The sequence below is a fragment of the Ammospiza nelsoni genome, chromosome 2 (genome assembly GCF_027579445.1).
Source record: "Ammospiza nelsoni isolate bAmmNel1 chromosome 2, bAmmNel1.pri, whole genome shotgun sequence".
NCBI lineage: Eukaryota > Metazoa > Chordata > Aves > Passeriformes > Passerellidae > Ammospiza > Ammospiza nelsoni.
Window position 1 is genome coordinate 30,181,829 of NC_080634.1, and position 18,138 is coordinate 30,199,966.

Here is an 18,138-nt window from a genome sequence, read left to right on the forward strand (position 1 = left end):
TTCTAAACTGCAGGAGAGGAATGGTGGCCCAGTGGGAACCACTATGAGAGGCTGCTGAGAGAAGATGGGGAAACTGGGAAAGTAACAGCTGGGCAGCAAAAAGCTCAGAGCCACCACAGAAAGGCCACCAACCCCCAAATCCCACTGAACCATCTGCAGTACTGCCCTGCTTAGGCAAGCACTTTGTCTGTGACAGGGAGTAAGACCATAGCACAAAAGAACCATAGAAACAGGAATAGATATGAACTGCATTTTACAAGGTAAATATGGAATATAACATGTAAATGCCCTAGAAAATAATGCAAAGAATAAAACAATTTGGGACTTTGTGTCCTAGAATGATGAATTCTCAACACTGTAAAAAAGTGACTTGGTTGTTCTGCACACATCTCAAGGTTGCTAGATCTCCTTCTAATAAATTAGAGCCTGGGCTTTTACATTGTACCATTTGGGACAAGCTGATTATTTTTAGCACAATAATCTGCATCACATGTATTCCACAATAATACTTTTTAAACTACTCAAAGTGAAAGCTAGTATTATTCATCACTTGATTTCTTAAAACTTACATAATCAAAACAAGTCCTTTGGTTGGTGGTGGTTTTTCTCCCTAGGTTTCTTTTTTTAAATTTAATTTCATTTCCTTAAAATCATTAAAGATTGTTCCACTGTATTGGAAAACTCAATGAATCATAATCACCTCAATTGCATCGTCGTACATTTTCCTTGCCTCCGTGTCCGTCTTGTCTGACATAAGCCAGGCTTTCAATAAATATTCATAAAAACTGTCTCCCAGCCCGCCCACGGATGTGTGATCTGTAGAAGGGAAAGAGGGAAGAAAACAACAAAAAAAAAAGGTTGAAGTTGTTATGTAATAGCACCTTAGATTTATTCAAAACATAAACTTGTGTTTTTAAGGCCTACTGCTGCAGAATTATAAACATTTTTAGCCTGTTTAGAAAGCTGCACTGCGCTCCTTCCCCTCCAAACTTACATCACAGGCATAGAACCATCTGTATGTGTTCCCTATTTGCCATTCTGCATAGGCTATCCCTCATATCAAAAATGTACTTTAACCTCTGTTTTTACTTCATTCCAAAGAACCTAATTGTTTTACTGCCAGGGTTTGGGGGTTTTAGTTTTTGGGTTTTTAAGGTATATGTGAAAAAAGCATGTAGAAAACCTCCTAAGACCTCTGTATCCAGGATGCAACCAGGTCATGTGGCTGGCTACAAACTGTCATTCATTAACTACACAGAATCCAATCTTTCCAGCAGATTTTTATTTCTTACAGGGTAGTTACTCAGCAGCCTAATGAATTCCCTAAATTAAATGTTCTTATTGAAATTATTTTTCAAAGGCAAGCAAGGTGCCTTTGCAGTGTACAGCACAAGCCCTGCTCTGTTCCACTGTGCCTGAGAAGCTGTGCCATGTGCCACAGGGTAAGAGTGTTTCACTATTAGAATCAACCAGCACATAAACTGAACCTCCTAACACACAGATTTCTTCTTTATCCCCTTTTTTATTTTATTTTATTTGTTCCCTTGCAGAGGTTGCCTTTCACCAATAGTGTCACTGCTATTCTGTGCTGATAGACCACTTGAGAACTATCTGTATTTCTCTTTGGCTGAACTATCATACTTCCCCACAAAAAGCCTACTGATGGTCTGGCAGCCTTGCAGCTCCTGCTCCAACCAGGGTAAGCACTCACTCAGTACACTCTTCATTGAAAAAGCAGCACTCTGTTTGATTTAATAAGTGACTCCAACCAGAATACACATAACCTTCTCTTTCCTAATGTTACAGCTCTCAAAACAGCAGCACCAGAACAGTCTTAGACTCCTGAAGCTAGGCAAGGGAAATGTTTAACACCAACATTGTCACAATGCCAGAAATTCACTGCCCTAAACATGGCTGGTTGAGTCATGTAAGTACCCTTTCACTGGGTGAAGAAAAGATATGACACTTCCTTTAAAAAAATACCTCAAAAAGTGGTATTATTCACAGTTTTTCTGGGATAAAGGTGCAAAAGAGAGGTTGAGCTCTCCTTCTGTTCTTTTTTCCTCCAAGCACCACTCTACCACAGCATGTCTGCTTGTCTCTGAAGATGTGAGTAGGAGGTTAGAGCTGGTAGATGCTGCTATATGCTGCTATCCTAACTCTTCTAGCTGCCTCTTGGCTCCTCTGCTACTTAAAAATGGATTTCTAAACAAAGGAAGGAGCAAGTAGAGTCTGTAGCTTTCCCATTTCGTTTCAAGTTGTGAATTTGAAGCAAATTACTTCATGCCCTTCTTTTGTACCTCTGACTCTCCCTGCCTTTTCACACCCAGTTACTCAGTGATTATGAGTTTTCATAAGCTTTCTCACCCTGAGCTATAAGAGGACATTCAGGTCATGAGTCACTTTCTTACACAAAAACAAGGGCTAGAAATCATTCCTTCGATTTACAGTTACATTCTTAAGCAGACACAAGAAACAAGGGTCTGTGGTTTTCAGGAAAAAAAATAAAAAAATCCAAACTATCCCAAGACTTCAAAGCTACAATTCATGCCAGCATTGCTCAGGGACTGACTTCACAAGAGACAGTTTAAAACTACTTCTGTTAAGCTGCTGCCTTGTCCCCAGCTGAGCTCTGTCATTTGAGTAAAGGATGATCCTCAGCCAGATTTCCTTGAAAGATGCACTCAGGTCCCAACAAGGACAGGCTGTTGAGCCCTCAGCAGTGTTCTCGTAGTAGCTCCAGCTGGGATTGGAACAGGAAAGAGCAGGAAGATGAGCAGAAAAGGTTCATTTCCTAAACAGAGAAATCCACATTCCAGGTGTCTTTCAAAAGTCAATTATCAGCAACATGTCCCATTTCATGACTACTTCTCCAGGCAGTCATTTGAGAACTGTCCTTCTCTTCTGTCAGCAGCTCTTCTCCTTCACATTCCTTCTCATCTTAGCCAAGAGTATAGGGAACACAGGCACCAGAAGCACTGGGGGACACAGAACTCACAGCCATCCCCTAGACAGTCTTTTTTGCACCTTCTTCGTGCAGAGAACAGGGCTGCTCAAGCCTCTTGGATTCAGATCCTCCTCCCATTCAGAAGCAGACAAGCACATGGTAAGAAACTAAGGCCTTTCAAGGGCCTTCCAATTCCCAGCAGTAGCATTTTCCTTGTTCCTTTTATGCATACCTCACTGCAGCTCTGACCAGCCCAGAGTTTTCAAGGTTCCTCTCTCATCCAGCAGTGGGCTACTCCACTCCCCAGCTGATGCCTTTCACAGCTGGACCAGAGGGAAGACCTGTCAAAAAAGGCAAACGGATCCTGTTCCTTCTCTTCAGCAGCAGGAGAAGGACATATGAAATATTTCTGGTGGGAACACATGATGGTATTTCAGGGGAGCTGGCCACATCAAGATGCAGCTGTCTTTATGTCCTGTCCCCTCCCCATTCACAAAAATAGCCAAAAGGGGATGGAAGTGAAAAGGAGGCCAGTGCAGCAGCTGAACTGAGTTTTAAACACAGTGAGTTTTCCAGCTTCTGCAGCTGCATTAACTGCACTCTGGCAAGGTCTTCTTCAGCTTTTCTGCTAGTGTCTGCTAAAGCAGAATTTGCTGCATTTTATAAGAACTGTAAGTAGAAATTACTTAAAACACAGTTTGCAACAGATTGTGGGTCTTTGACAATTTGGTCTCACCTAGAGCAGAAATGCTAAAGAAATATTTTTCAAGATTCTTTAGGAAATATATAACTGGTGAAGACTGTAGAACTGGGTCATCGCATATCATTCTCTCCTAAAAGCAAACCTCCCTATCCAAACTTATCAGAAGGTCCATGGTGGTTATCACTTTCTCCTGCTCTTTGAGCTATAGCTCAGATGGCTTCAAAGATTTAAGTCAGCTCAAATCTGAATGTTTTGCTCATAAAAATGTTTTCCACATGAAATTTACTGACGTTTTCACACTGGCCCTAACCTTCTGTGTCAATCCAGAGTACTAAAAAGGAATAACTTGTGATTTGAATAACTGAGCCTACAATAGCATCTTGACACTGGGTACTCCGCAGTAAACAACTGAGAAGATAAGCATTAAGTACAAGCATTTTGAACATTTTAAAATGGATTCGCTCTTTCACAAATTTGATCTACAAGAAACATTTAATTAGCTCTTTGTCATGTAAAGGTTTTTATTTTGAGCTGTTTTTGATTAGCTGTTTTACAGTGAAATTCTGGAGTTAAATTCATTCCAGATTAAGACAAATATAGCAAAAAGAACAGAAGTTCTTGATAGCACAACAAATGTGGCTGAAGCCACATGTTCTGTTCAATGTATATATTTTTAGAACACTCATTCCTTCAAATCAAGACAAATTTGGGTAATTTCTTCATTCTGCATTTTTTCAAATGTAGGCCCAGATGACTGGGCAAGCATAAAAGGATTCCAGTCAAGAATTGCTTTGGAATTCCTTTCAAACTAAAAGACACAGTAACTGCAGTTGGAAAGAATACCTTCAACTTCTGCAACCAAAAGCAATTACAAGAAACCCTGTATTTTTTCTGGTTTATCACACTTGAAAATATATTGTGTGCAAACCTGTGCAGTTAGTCTGTTTGTAAGGATTCTTCTTCCCAAAAAGAGACAAATAAAACCTTAATAGAAAGACAATGGTATTCCAAGTTCACAGCAATATTTCTGCTCAGCTACTACAAAGGATCTTAATCCTGTTAAATATTGGCATTTTTCTTCTCAATAAACAGCATTCAATTGTAAACAAAAAACTCTTAAAGAACAACAAACCAATCAATCTCAGAGCAATACTTTAATGAGTTTTTAAGATATTGATAAATATCTGTGCTTAGTAACATATTGTGTCTCAGCTAATATGCTGAAAACCAGATCTACCTCTTTCCCACAGACTGAGACGGGGACCTTCTTTTACAACATCACACCATCATTATCTAATATTCCTAAGATAGTTTCATTCCAAATGATCTTATTGGTATCAGCAACCCATGAGCTCACTGCTGACACAGTCTCCCAGACAAGAAGCAGGACAGCACTAAACCACAGCACAGGCAGGAGGTCAGACAGGGCACACAGTCTCGCTGAAATGTCACTGGATCTCAGCCCCAGAGAGGAGGGAGGGTCTGCAGAGCTCGAGTGATTTGTTCTCTGTAAGTGAAACTGTTTCTTTACAAATCTGGGGAAACAAATAAACAGGTTTTTTACTGCAAACAGCTCTTCAAGGCATAGGCAACAAGGTTCCCCCTCCTCAGTGACAGGTGAGGCACTGAGACTGTCTGCTCTTTCTCTTCAGGACTAATTTTTGAGGACGGTTGTAGATACCATGGATACTATGCATTCCCATAGCTCATCCTCATTTGTCATACCCAGACGTACCTAATATCTGTAAACAACTTCCTCCAGAGCAGGCCAATTTCCACATGAATGGCACTAGTTCCCAAGAATATGGTTATGGCCACAGACTGCAAGTTACCAACATGTGCCACTTTGTTTTGTTTACAGGGAAAGTTTGGTTCAGTGAGCATGTTTCCCACAACAACTGACAGCCCCCTAAAGATAACTTTAATAATGAAGCCTGTTCTAATGAAGGTCTACCTGCTCTCTAGAGCAAACTTAAGATGTGCAAATTATTTTTAAGCAGATGGCTTTAAGTAGTTAACAGCAGCTTAATGAGGCAAATTAAAAACAGTTCATGATTTGCTAAACCCTCTCTGCTTTGTGCCTTAATTGTTCAATTGTCATTTCTTGGCAAGGAGCAAGAATAAATAAAGAAGCCAAGCATTGTATTAAAGGCAGCACCTCATGCCAGAACTGATGCTGCAGTCCCAACACCTGAGGGTGAGGCTTCCTGCTAGCCAGGAGCAGAGGGGAGCGAGCCTCTGCCCTTCCCTGACCCCGGGGCAGAAAGTTTCTGCATAGATTACTGCACACAGGATAAAAAAGATGAAATACAATACTGAGCAGAGGTATGTTTAGCATGCACAGGCTGCCCTGCTGGAAAGCAAGACAGTGAGATAACATTGGAACAGTGCAGAAGCACAAACAGGTGGAGATCAGGATCAACTATGCCCACAGTATTTTTAATTCACGAATTGTAACTACAACACTGATTCAATATTTTAAACTAGAGACAGAGAGAGAACAAGCAAGCAAAAAATTACTAATTTGGCTATTTGTAAACTGAAATCTCGGAACTGTAATTGTCACTTTGGACTTTAAAATAAAGCAAAACTCACTAAAACCTGTGCTATTCTCACTAGACTGGAAATGCCAAGATAAACAAACCACTGATTAATTTCAACCAAGAGCAGTAGTACAGAATTACTTTGCAACAAAAGAAGAAAGCAATAAAAAGGAGGCTGATCTTCCCCAAGGATCACAAATTGACAAAGTGTTATTGTAATATGTCAGAGAAGGAGTTCAAGAGTGGAGAAGTTAAATGACCAGGAGGGGGTAGCTAATATTGACTTTCATTAAGAAACCCACATAGCCCATCACCATTAGTTGTTCTGGCCTGCACCAACTAGCCTTACACTGCAGGAGCCCTCTTTCTCTGTGCAGGAAACTTCCAAAGAATTGTTTTTCTGTTTGTCTTTAGGCTGGCTCTGATTAAATTTCAGTTCAATCTTTACTTCATGTAGTTGGTCTTACTGCTCCTCAGCAGCTCTAAATAGGTGCAAGCTCCCCTTTTAATCCTTTAATCCAGAAAGCTGAGGCCCTGGAAATTGCAGCTGCTGCAATTCACAGCAGAAATTCAACCTAAGGATGTCATAAGCCATAGTGGTTGGCTTAAAAGTGCAAACACTTGTAAATTAACTTCAGGAAAGGCAGCCCTGGTAAAAGGAAGTGGAGGTGCAATTTTAAGTCAAATATAAACTATGTATCACTAAGGAACACATTACCAGCATGAGAATTTTTCTGAAAACATTCAGGGTCTCATATAACAGAATCACTTTTGGAGAATTTAAGTTAAGCATTTATCAGTTGGGAGGTAGCTGAAGAGACACTCCTTCCCATTCTACAGTCTGGTGCCACAACAGAATCCAGCAACATGAAACACCTCGCTCAGCTCCTCCCAACCTGGGGGTGCGTGAGCACGCCTGCTCAGCACTCAAAGCTCTGGAGAATGGAGCAGCTGAACTCTAAAAACTCCAGATGGAGAACCTAGATGTAAATATTTTAACAAGACTTGGGAAAATATGGATGGTTCTTGAGTTCCTTAACTGTACTCTTTGAAAAAACAGTTTAATCTGAGTAGAATCACGTTCCATTTCTAGTTTCATTTAGAGATGACTAAAGCATTTTTGTCAAAGTTGTTTAAAGAAACCCCAAGAGAACAGCTTGAGGCAGACAGAATATTCCAGTTGGAAGAACTAAAGTCTGGCAGCTACAAAAACTGAAAACACAATCATTTAATGGAAAGTATTAAGCAATCTTAATTATAAGTGCTACCAGTTTCTCATATAATAAAATTAAGCAAAATTACTTCCTAGATCTGTAGGGACTATCAAACTACAGATTAAAAACAGTTAAACTTGCACAATTTGAGTGAGTCCAAAGACAATAGAAACACTTTGAAACAGACCAGCAAGCATAACAAGCCAACTAATACACATATTTAGGTAACTAATGTTCTTAGAATCAAAACATTTCTTCAGACTGAATGTAATTTACAATTCTGTAATGTCAAAGGAATATCCTAATTTGGTATCTTACAACAGACTGTACTTTCACTCTCAGGAATTCACAGCTGGAACAAATGTTTTGTTTTGTTTTTTGTATTCAAACTTTCCTGAAACATCAAAACATTCCAGCTATTATTTATAATTCTGGAAAGATGTAGGTCATCTCTCAGAAGACATACTCAAGAATTAAACACCAATCAACTAAAAAAATCAAGTCCACATGCTAAAATTAGAAACACATTAAATCCTTATGTCAGTGTGTTTACTGAGAAGTTTACTCAGAAGCCTTTTATCACCTGAAGTTGTCTTTTCAAGGTTATTACACTCACCCACAGAGCCACCCAAATGAAGCACACCTGCCTCTTAGCCAAGTTTGGAGTCACTGTAAATCCCAACTGTGTGGGCAGCTTTAACAAAGCCTCTGGGATTTGCAGTGGATTGGTGGGAAGTCACGTGCATGCTTGTCTCTGATGACTTTACTTGTCAAGGTGGCTGTGAAAAAGCTAAAAGGGATAGCATCACCTGCTGCAAGTATGCATCCAAAACCCAGAGTCCCTTTTGAATAAGAGTTCATGTATAGGGGGATTGACAAGTTCTTAAGGTTGTTACACCCTTTAGTTTATTCACCTTAATCTTCCTTGAATATCTTGATTCTCCTCCTGAATATTATAAACAAGATCATGGGAGAGGGAAACCTTTATTAGAGTAAATCTAGTCCAACATTCATCTGCACCAAATCAGCTGGAAAAACCGCTGTCAAAAACTTCACCCTTCAAGCTGTATAAAGACATGGCAGTTTATATATTTACATATATATATTTATATTTATATCTCTTACATGGACGCTGACAGTCAAAAGTGATTCTGAGGAGCAAGGAAAGACACTCCCTGTTTTTGATGTACTTTTGGATTATACCACATGCAATATAAATCCAGGCTACTCTGTTTCTTTCTCCTAAACTTCAGTCTATGTAGCTCTTATTTTTCTTCTCATGACAGATGCTTGAAATGGTGCACGCAGCTGCCTGACATTTTGATCACTCTGTAGGTGCTGGGAAATTGTGCTGATTTTAAGACTTGTTCAGTCCATGCTCTGTGACTGACACTGAGCTATAACACCATACGTGGACTGCATTCATCACCACTCCTCTCTTACTTGACTATATATGTCATATGGGACCATATCACACAGATCTTCAAGTTGAGACAGTATTTTAGGTTGCTGCTACAAGGACAGTCCAACTCCCAGTGAAAATTCAGGATTAAAAGATGCCATTGGTCAGATACATTCAGTGTTCACAGAACACAACTAGAGACCCTTTCCTCTCAATGTCACCAAACTGGAAATGTTTCTCTCGTGACCACCAGCAGTTATATCTCCACATAGAACTCAGAATATGGAGTCTTAATACTGAAGACATAATAAAAAGAAAGAGATGTCAGATATGACAACAGATGTGTCACCTGAATTTACCAATCATCTAGAGAGCATCAACAGAAACACTAGGACCTCCAACACATTACAGAGAAGGAATAAAATAAAACCAAGAAAGTTTAGTAAGACTGTAACAAGTCTGTAAGTGGACTTTGATAGCCTTCCCTTTAGTAAGAAACTAATTAGTCAAGAATGGTTCAAAAATGCAGTTTTAGGCATAAAATTATCACAGAAATAATGAGATTCCACAGGCAATCAAACTCTAAAAACTCACAGAGGTGTCAAAGGATAATAATCATTGGAAACTCCCCAATGATTTCAAGTTAATGTCTTCAAAGCCATCAGTTTAAGCTCTCAAAAACATCAGGCAGTACCCTAAACATGCCATACTTCATTAATACAGATAAACTTACTGAATTCACAGTAAATGACAAAGATGAGAAAGACAAGTGGAAAAGCCGCTGTGGGACAAATCACAAATTCTAGATATCGATGCACTCCCCACCGAGATCATGCCCTAAAAGTATAGCTTGATGGTAAAACAAAATGAAACATTAATCTCTTTGCCTAGCAATGTATGCAAGCATTCTCATAACCCAAAGTTACACCATATCCAAATCCTCTCTTTAGGAATTATTTATAGACACTTCTTTCCAAATGCATAATTCATATACATGTTTAACCTTCCAATAACACTAGAATCTTTAACACACTAAACAAAGCTTTTATTTGTTCACCTCTTCCAGCATCTTGCTCAGCAGACCAGCTGACCATCTTAACCTTGTAGTCTTATAAAAGCACATTCCCTGTAATGCACAGTTCTGTTGTATTTCATTAAAATAAAGTTTTAACAGATTATCTTGCTCTTGGCTTCTAATGAATAAACAAATTTGAATGCAGCTTTTTCCTGGAACACAGCTAATTACATTTGTACAAGGTTGTAAAGCAAAAGTGCAAGGGGAATTCCCCAGCAGAGATTACACAGATTATCTTCTATTCAAAACACATGCATGTTCCAAAGGACAGAACAACACAAAATAAATTGGAGAGTAAAATTAAGGACACCTGTCAAGATAGCAAAAGAAATTAAACTGCAAAGAACCACCCCCACATCCTCATATGCAACAGCATGCCTACTACTGGAAGTCTAGAAATACTGCGGTAATTTTATTTGTTCATAATGTAATAAACTGAAAGCAGATTTCAAATAGCAAAACCTCCATAAATAAATGCTTACACAAATGTCCAAACTATCCAATAGATCACATATCTCCAGTTCTATAAATGATGTTCCAAACACAAATTAAAAAAGAAATTTACTTGCTAAATCAAATAAATGTGCAAAAATGCAGTCAGGTTGAGAACTACTCCACATGTACTTTTACAATATGCAATTATTTTACTTCTGTACCATTTCTATTTAAGAGAGAAAACCTTTTCCTTAAGCTGAAGGGGAAAAATAATCATCTGCAACTTAAAGTATTAGAAATTATTATTCACAAGTCCAAATAGAAAGTAGTTATCTGATGAGTTTTGGAAAATACTTCGGAATATACAAGGTTGACTTGACTCAATTCCCTTTGCTTCATTTTAGCTTATGGATGTTTTGCCAGAACTTGACCTTATATTTCACAATTTTATTTTTCCTGACTTTGCTAGTTCCTGACTTTGCTAGTTTCTTTAAAGAAGGTACAGGTATTAATAGACATAATTTAAGATACTCCTTGTGCTAAGCAAGGCATGTAGTAAATAGGTAAGGGTACAAGAGAGAATGTATAATATCTTCACAGTTAAAGGAGATTATGAGCAGCTTCAGCTGGAAAAGACGTGTTTTCCACAACTAGTATCTTTGCACTATCTCTAACCACACCATCAACCTGTTAATTTATGCTACAATTACATTTTTATCTGAAATATTTATCTGCAGTATTTCTTTAATCTTTTCAAAGACTACTTCATTCTTCAGTATTATTCACTTCACCTTGCCATCTGCAAGGGTTTTCATCTCCCAGAGGCAGGTGTAAAGACTGAAAGAGCTTCTGCTTAATTTTAAAAATGAAAGGCCTGAAAACTGATAAATAAATCAGGATCTGGATTTCTATCTCTGTAGCACCCTTGAAAGTTTGCATTTTAGAGAGCCACTCTCCCTATGGATCAGACAGAGCTCACACTGACAGGGCAATACCCTTCAGCTGACAGGCTGATTTTTCTCAGTGTTTGCATTCTCACAAGGGGATGCACAGAGTGTGACAGCACCTTCTTCATCAAAAAGAGGTCTGCAGATCATAGGGGCTGGGAGAGCTGCGTGGCAGAGCTCAGAGGCTGATGGTGGGTCCCAGGGCCCCAGGTTTACGTGCCAGCAACTGAAATCACCACTGTGTGTTTGTTTTTCCCAGTGAATTTAATCCTGAGTGCACGTGTAGTTCATTAGCAAACTCTCAGCTGGACAGCAGGAGACAGGAGACCTCTGCATCTACACAGGTCCAGGGTGCAAGCACAAGTATTGGACTGAAAGCCTCTGCTAATATTTGAAGGGTCCATGAGCATGAGGATACTTGTGAAGGGTGCAAGCCCAGGCATCTATCTGACAGTGAACATAAGGAGGAGGATCAAAACTTGGCTACCTGTGGGTGTGTTGCAGGTGAGTTGTGGCAGGACTACACAGGGGTGCTGCCAAGGCAGGGCTCTTGGTGGCTGTGTGGGCAGCTGCATCACTATCCTCTTAATGCACCTCTGGAATATGTCCTGACTGCAAATGGGAACTTCAGCAGTCACATCCATCAGACAGGGATGGAGACACTTGGACCTGGCTGGCCTTCAAGTGCTGGGAAAGAGGAATCCACAGGTCTTGGAGTCTGCTAAATACAGTGGTTTCTTTATCAACTTTAACCATGTTACATACATTATCATCAAATTTATTTTCACTGTTCCTTTAAATTCTGAAAAATAAATATACACAGATGGTGCTGTGTATTTGATACCATATCATATCACAAATGAAAATAGATAGGATGCATTGCTCATGGTTTGTCTATTACCTGCAAGAGTTTAAATGAAGCCTTTTGCTTAATTACTTTGCTCAGCCCAAGGGCATTAGCCTCAAACCAGCTGTACAGACAGGCATAAAAAATCTGGAATATTCACCCAGTATTTCCACTGACTTAATGACAGTAATTTAATGTTTTTTTCCAATGTTTCAAATTTGCACCATTTTAAAAGAAAGGTAAATCTAAGACAAATAAATCTACAGATGCCTCCTCCAAGTAGCATTTTAAAATTAAAAGTGTTTGGTTTCATTTAAGCAGTTATTGTTGAAAATTAAAGACCACTTGAAGAAAATGCAATCTGCACATTTATAAAGATACTTGCTTAAGTTTATTAGAAGGCCAGTCTACAGCACAATCAACTGGGAAATGGAGGATGTAAACTTCTCCCATTCAGCCATCCAGGTTGTACCTTTATCTACTCTGTAGTAACAGGTACAAGAAGCTGCAAGAAAGTGAGAACATCACCAGAGGGGGCTAAGATAGTGTAAGAAGCTAAATAACCCGGGTGAATCCTCTTATTGTCTTTAAAGGATAGCTATCACTTTGACATGGAAGACACCATTTAGATTTAGTGCACTTAATACTCTGATCACTTGTGATCAATATCACACTGTCAATGAGTCCTTATAAAGATGATGACAGTGTCCCACACTGGGCTACTTGCAAGTCTGAGTAAGGGGCTTGTTTTCTGTAAGGAGACACGAATAAAGCAGCAGAGAACAGACTGCAGCCTGAATGTTCATCACATCAGCATTCGGTGGTGACAAATTTGGTGTCTGCTGCTACATTCCTAATAGCAATGCTCAGCTCATGCACTCTAAATTCACATGCTAGCTTACTGCATAGCAACCTGTCAATGTGCCCACATATCACTAAGGTGAAATAAACATATAAGTTTAACACAGTATGACACTTCTGCTCATTTTCTTGCATATGGAAGCCATATTTCGCCTAAACCCCATCTTCAGTTAAACTGACAACTCTCTTAGTAACCAATCCAGGTAACTCCATAGGTAGCCCAGATGCAGGAAATGAGATTTGAAGTTAAGAGTAATTAGAGTTCCTCTTCAATAACATTATTACTTGCAAGAGATATTGGAACCAGAAGAAATAAAGTAGTTTATTTTCAGTGTTGGAAAGCAAAAAGGAAGAATGACCAATTTACAGAAATGTGCAAACATGACGTGCATGCCCTGACTTTGCAATAACATGAAGATTTGGCTTTTCTTTTGTTGTTGCCTTTCTAGTTGGTATTCTCATCTAACATGTTTGCAAATGCAAACTAAATTTTTTCAACATGTTTTAATTTTTTAAGAAATCACTTTTCTTCAGTACCAATCAATTTTCATAATTTTGAAATACCAGCTTTTTAATCAACTTTCTGTTATATCTGCTTAGGAAGCTTCTCTAGAAAGCACTGTTACTGCTTTTGGAAATAATCTAAATTCAAAGTTCTGATGCTTATACCAATCCAACTACTCACCATGTGTAAACCAAAAGCTAACAAAGTCTACTGAAGGTTAATGTGAGAGATTAGAAAATCCTTCCTGACAGCTATTTTCCTTTCAGTCTTACAGAAACTGAAACCCCAAAACAGAAGTATTGTAAATAACTTGTTCCTACTGGACCATCACCTTAGCCCATACGTAAAAATGGAATCTGTCAACATTCCTGTAGGCATTACAGCTCTGCCTTCTAGCAAATGCCCCAGTGAGCTGACAAATACTGAGCTGAAGCCATTCAAAAGATGTCTGTCATGACCCCCATGCTGCAATAATGCCTGCCCATTATAAGCTTAACCCCAAATATTTAGCTATCATTTTCCTCCTCCTGGGTATAATGAACCCCCTTGCTGCTACACAGCATTAAGTGTCCAGTTGTATTACAAAGTATTTGCATAGGAAAGGATGGGGATTTAGCAATGACCAGTAAACCATTCACCCAGAAGTTCTTAGAATTGGGGTTTACAGCATTCAAGTGGAAAGAATTATGGGATGAAGCAGTAGTCCCTGCTCAGTCCTGCCTGCTGTGGCTTCAGACCCTGGCTGCTGCTGCTTCACTGAGGCAGGCAGTAAAAGAAAGAAGTAATCTGTCACCCTTCTTCAAGGGCTATGTCAAGTGCATTAAATGCAAATGAACATTTATATTAATTAAATTGTAATCACTTCAAAGACGTGCCTATAGATTAATGCCACACTGACATAATGATTTGACTCATCTCTATAACTTGTTAAGAACCTGGAAGCAATGGTCACATTGTTCTTGATGAAATGATTATTACTAATTGACTGGTAGGTTACTTCACTGCTTCTAGCTGTTCAGGCATTTGTAAGAGAAGCATTGACTGGTTTGAATGAAAGCACTTGTCTTTGTAAGCTCCAGCAGACGAATAAGTGGAAAAGACGGTCTGCGCATCTCAGGGCACTGTCCCCAGCATGTCATTCCCAGCAGTGAAGCCGCAGAACACGCTACTTACACTGAGATCAAAAGGCCTGCACTCTGATAAATCCAACCCCAGCAGAAATGACTCACTGGACCTCACATCAGAAGGATGTTGACAAAATTACAGCATATCACACACACCACTCCCCTTCTCCTAACCCAAGAAGAGCACAAGACCACATTTTGAGCAAACATTTAAACGAGGCAAACCAGACACAGCAACATGGCCTAAGATCTTTGGAGGCTAAGACAGAAATATTCTGAGGCACAGAAAAACCCTGTAACAACTGCTGATCCCCAAAAGGCCTGAAAGACCTTTACAAAAGCTAGCTCATCACCATTCATGAACACTGGATATGCAAAGAGGACTAGGGGGGCCAATGTACCTTTGGTTAAACCCTACAAAATTAGGGTGTGCCTAGGTTCCTAGTGCAAACAGCTCTGAGAAAGAATCAAAATACTCTAACAAGTATTAAGGTAGAAGGTACCAAGAACTTTCCACAAGGTTTTGTTTGCAAGTACAGATAGATCTAGTTTACAGCCCTATGGGGCCACACCAAAGCCACAGAAAATGATGCTTCCCTTTTGTCCCACAATCTTGCAACAGGAATTTCTTTAAATATTCAAGCTTACCTATCAGCTTGTTGGAACAAAATTAAACAAAGCAGCAATACTTCTAGAAGGGAACAATTTTTCTTCTATTCAAATAATGTAAATTTTTTCATTAAAAAGTAAATATAAAGAGAAAGAAAAAATATAACTGCTGAGAAAATTTGTCCTAAATTAATACTTCCACTATATATTTTGTCTAATACTAAGAATCAACTGGTAGTTATAGCATTAATTGGTCTGACTGCTAAGTTCCCACCACCATTGATGTTATTATTACTTTGAATAAAGGCACTCACCACTAGAATAAAGGGTACATAAATAGAAAATAAACCCACCACTAGAAATATGTTATATTGCAGCTATATCCCATAGTTCTTCAGCAGAATCTTTAGGTATATATTTATGCTGATTTTATCTATCTCACACCCCTCGTGACTTAGTTGGAATACTGCACAGATTAACAAAAAAACTAACTAGAATTGAACCAAAAAAGTCTGAGCAGAGAAAAAATTGTTGAAAGGAAGAAAGAAAGGGATAAAAAAAAAAAAAAGGGAAAGCAATACTAGAAAGGTCAGAGTGAAGTTACTTGTATCTAGGCAAATAAGGTGTTCCGAAATAATTCTCAGAAACTTATCTGCAGAAAGTACTTTGTACAAGATAAGATGCATCAAACTAAAGGTCACAGCAAAGATGAAAAGGGCAGCTTTCCCAGAAGCTGGAAAAAGAAAAGCTATGCTTTGATACTCTTTCCATTGTCTCAGTCTTTCCAGTACAAAGGTATATAACAAGCCAAATACAATGCTCTTTGAAATTACCTTCTGAGGGGAACATAAAAGCCTTGCCTGCCTGTAATACCAACCATGGGACTCAAGCCAGTGACAGTGTAGGGGGCTTAGACATGAGTCCTCTAGTGAATTGGGATGTTGTGGTAAGGCACCATCCCTACTCGCCTCACTCATGCATAGCAGAACACAACCTCTGCAAGGGAGAAAGAAATTCCTGCCTAAGCCCCTGCTACTCCATCCCATCTGTCCAGTGTTTCAGACCATGTGCTCCTTTACTGTAACTTCTTAAATTTTTTTCAAGTAGATGCACCTAAGATTGATCTACCAGGGATACAGCCAAGACATTTTCTCATCATTCCATCCAAGTTTGTGAAAGGAAGTAGAGAATTATGCTATCCACAATATGAGCATTAGGTTTCCAAATGCAGTTTGTCCTAGTTTCAGCCGGGACAGCATTAAGTTTTTAGAGTAGCTGGGAGGGGGCATGGCCAGACTCTAATGTTGCTCAATACCATCTCAGGTCATTGCCAGAAGCAGGGAAAATGACCCCTCTCAGGAAAAGGGCATAATTTCTGCTCAGGGAGAAGAAACTGGCTGGAAAGAACAGGTCTCCTCTTCTATATAAACCACTTCTTTGTTTTATACGTTTTGTTATTAATATTCTCGCAGTTATTGTTCATTTTCTCATCTCACTGCTGTTTCCAGCAAATTGTTCTTATCTCAACCAGTGATCTGTTGTGCAGGAGGCAGGCAGAGGGCAAGTGAGCAGCAGATTGTGGTTTTAGCAGAACTACTAAAATGGAGACTACTAGCCTAAGCCATGATATGGCTGCACTGTAAAAATCCTAGAAATATTACAAGAATATCTGAATATGCACTTGGAACCTTATTTGCTAAAAAAAAACCTCAAACCCCAATCACTAAATTCCAGAAAATAAATTTTTCACTCATGATCAGCATAGAAAAATTACAGCTCTAAGAATTTGTATTTCTTTTTATCCTCAGAACGCAAGTCTCAGTTTGCACTCCTAAACTTGAGTCCCAGATTATTATTATTTTGCAAAATTATCTTGCAAAATCCATTTAATAATATGTTTGAGCTCCATCAAACTTCTGCAAAGTTCCACTGTATGTTTATTATTAGTGATGAGGAGCATCTAATTCCCAAGAGATACTAATTCTGTGCATTGTAATTACAAGAAAGCTGGACAGGGACTTTTTACAAGGGCATGTAGTGACAGGACAAGAGGAGATGGATTCAAAGTGAAAGAGAGTAGGTTTAAATTAGATATTAGAAAGAAAGTCTTTACTGTGGGGGTGAGCTGCCCAGAGAAGTTGAGTATGCCCAATCCCTGAAAATGTCCAAGGCCAGGTTAGAGGCTTTGAGCAACATGATCCAGCAGAAGGTGCCCCTGCCCACAGCAGGGAGGTTGGAACTAGATGATCTTTACTTGCCCCTCCCAACCCAAGCCATTCCAAGATTCTGTGAAACAGCCTCTAAAGAATCCTGGTGATACATCACATTAGACTGCTTTTGATAAAACCAGCACAAGCAGATGGTTAGGAATAAAAAAAAAAATACAAAAAATTGTTTCAAAGCAAAAATACAAAACTGTCTTTTGAATAAATAATGCCTGAGTATTTGTATTTGCATATTTTCTTATTTATGAATATGTTGTTAAACTTAAATTTATCCGAAGAATTTGTCCCATCAAACCATTTGCCCATCTCAGCTGGTGTCATGATCCACTCAAAGATACAAGATGCTTTGGAGAGAATTTTGGCTTTTAAGATGGGATTAGACTAGTATTTCACAATGACTGCAATGACAGCTGTATTCATATCCCTCACATACCAGATTCAAAGTCAGAAGCAGATTCTCAGTTTGCAAGCCAGAACATGTTCTGCAGGATATTTACAGCCAACCACTGAAATCCCCAAAACCTATCAATGATGTCAAACAGGACAGAAATAGATCATCTTGCCTGTTCTTCCTAAATAGACTTGCATTTATAAAAGATAAAGAAATAAAACCTTGAAGAAAAAAATTCTCTTTTATCACTGCCACTACCAAAGCACAAAACCACTCAACTTTTTTTGAAAGAGCCACTACAAGAAAGGAA

The 18,138-nt window shown here is 38.9% G+C and overlaps 1 protein-coding gene across 1 annotated transcript in view; it reads right to left on the bottom strand.

Moving 5' to 3' along the window:
- MAN1A2 (mannosidase alpha class 1A member 2) overlaps positions 1-18,138 on the bottom strand; it is a 132,790-nt gene that overhangs the window by 26,478 nt on the left and 88,174 nt on the right. Inside the window, exon 9 of the mRNA XM_059466123.1 lies at positions 701-816. Within this exon, the coding sequence (XP_059322106.1) occupies positions 701-816 (116 nt within the window). The remainder of the gene's footprint in view (positions 1-700; positions 817-18,138) is intronic.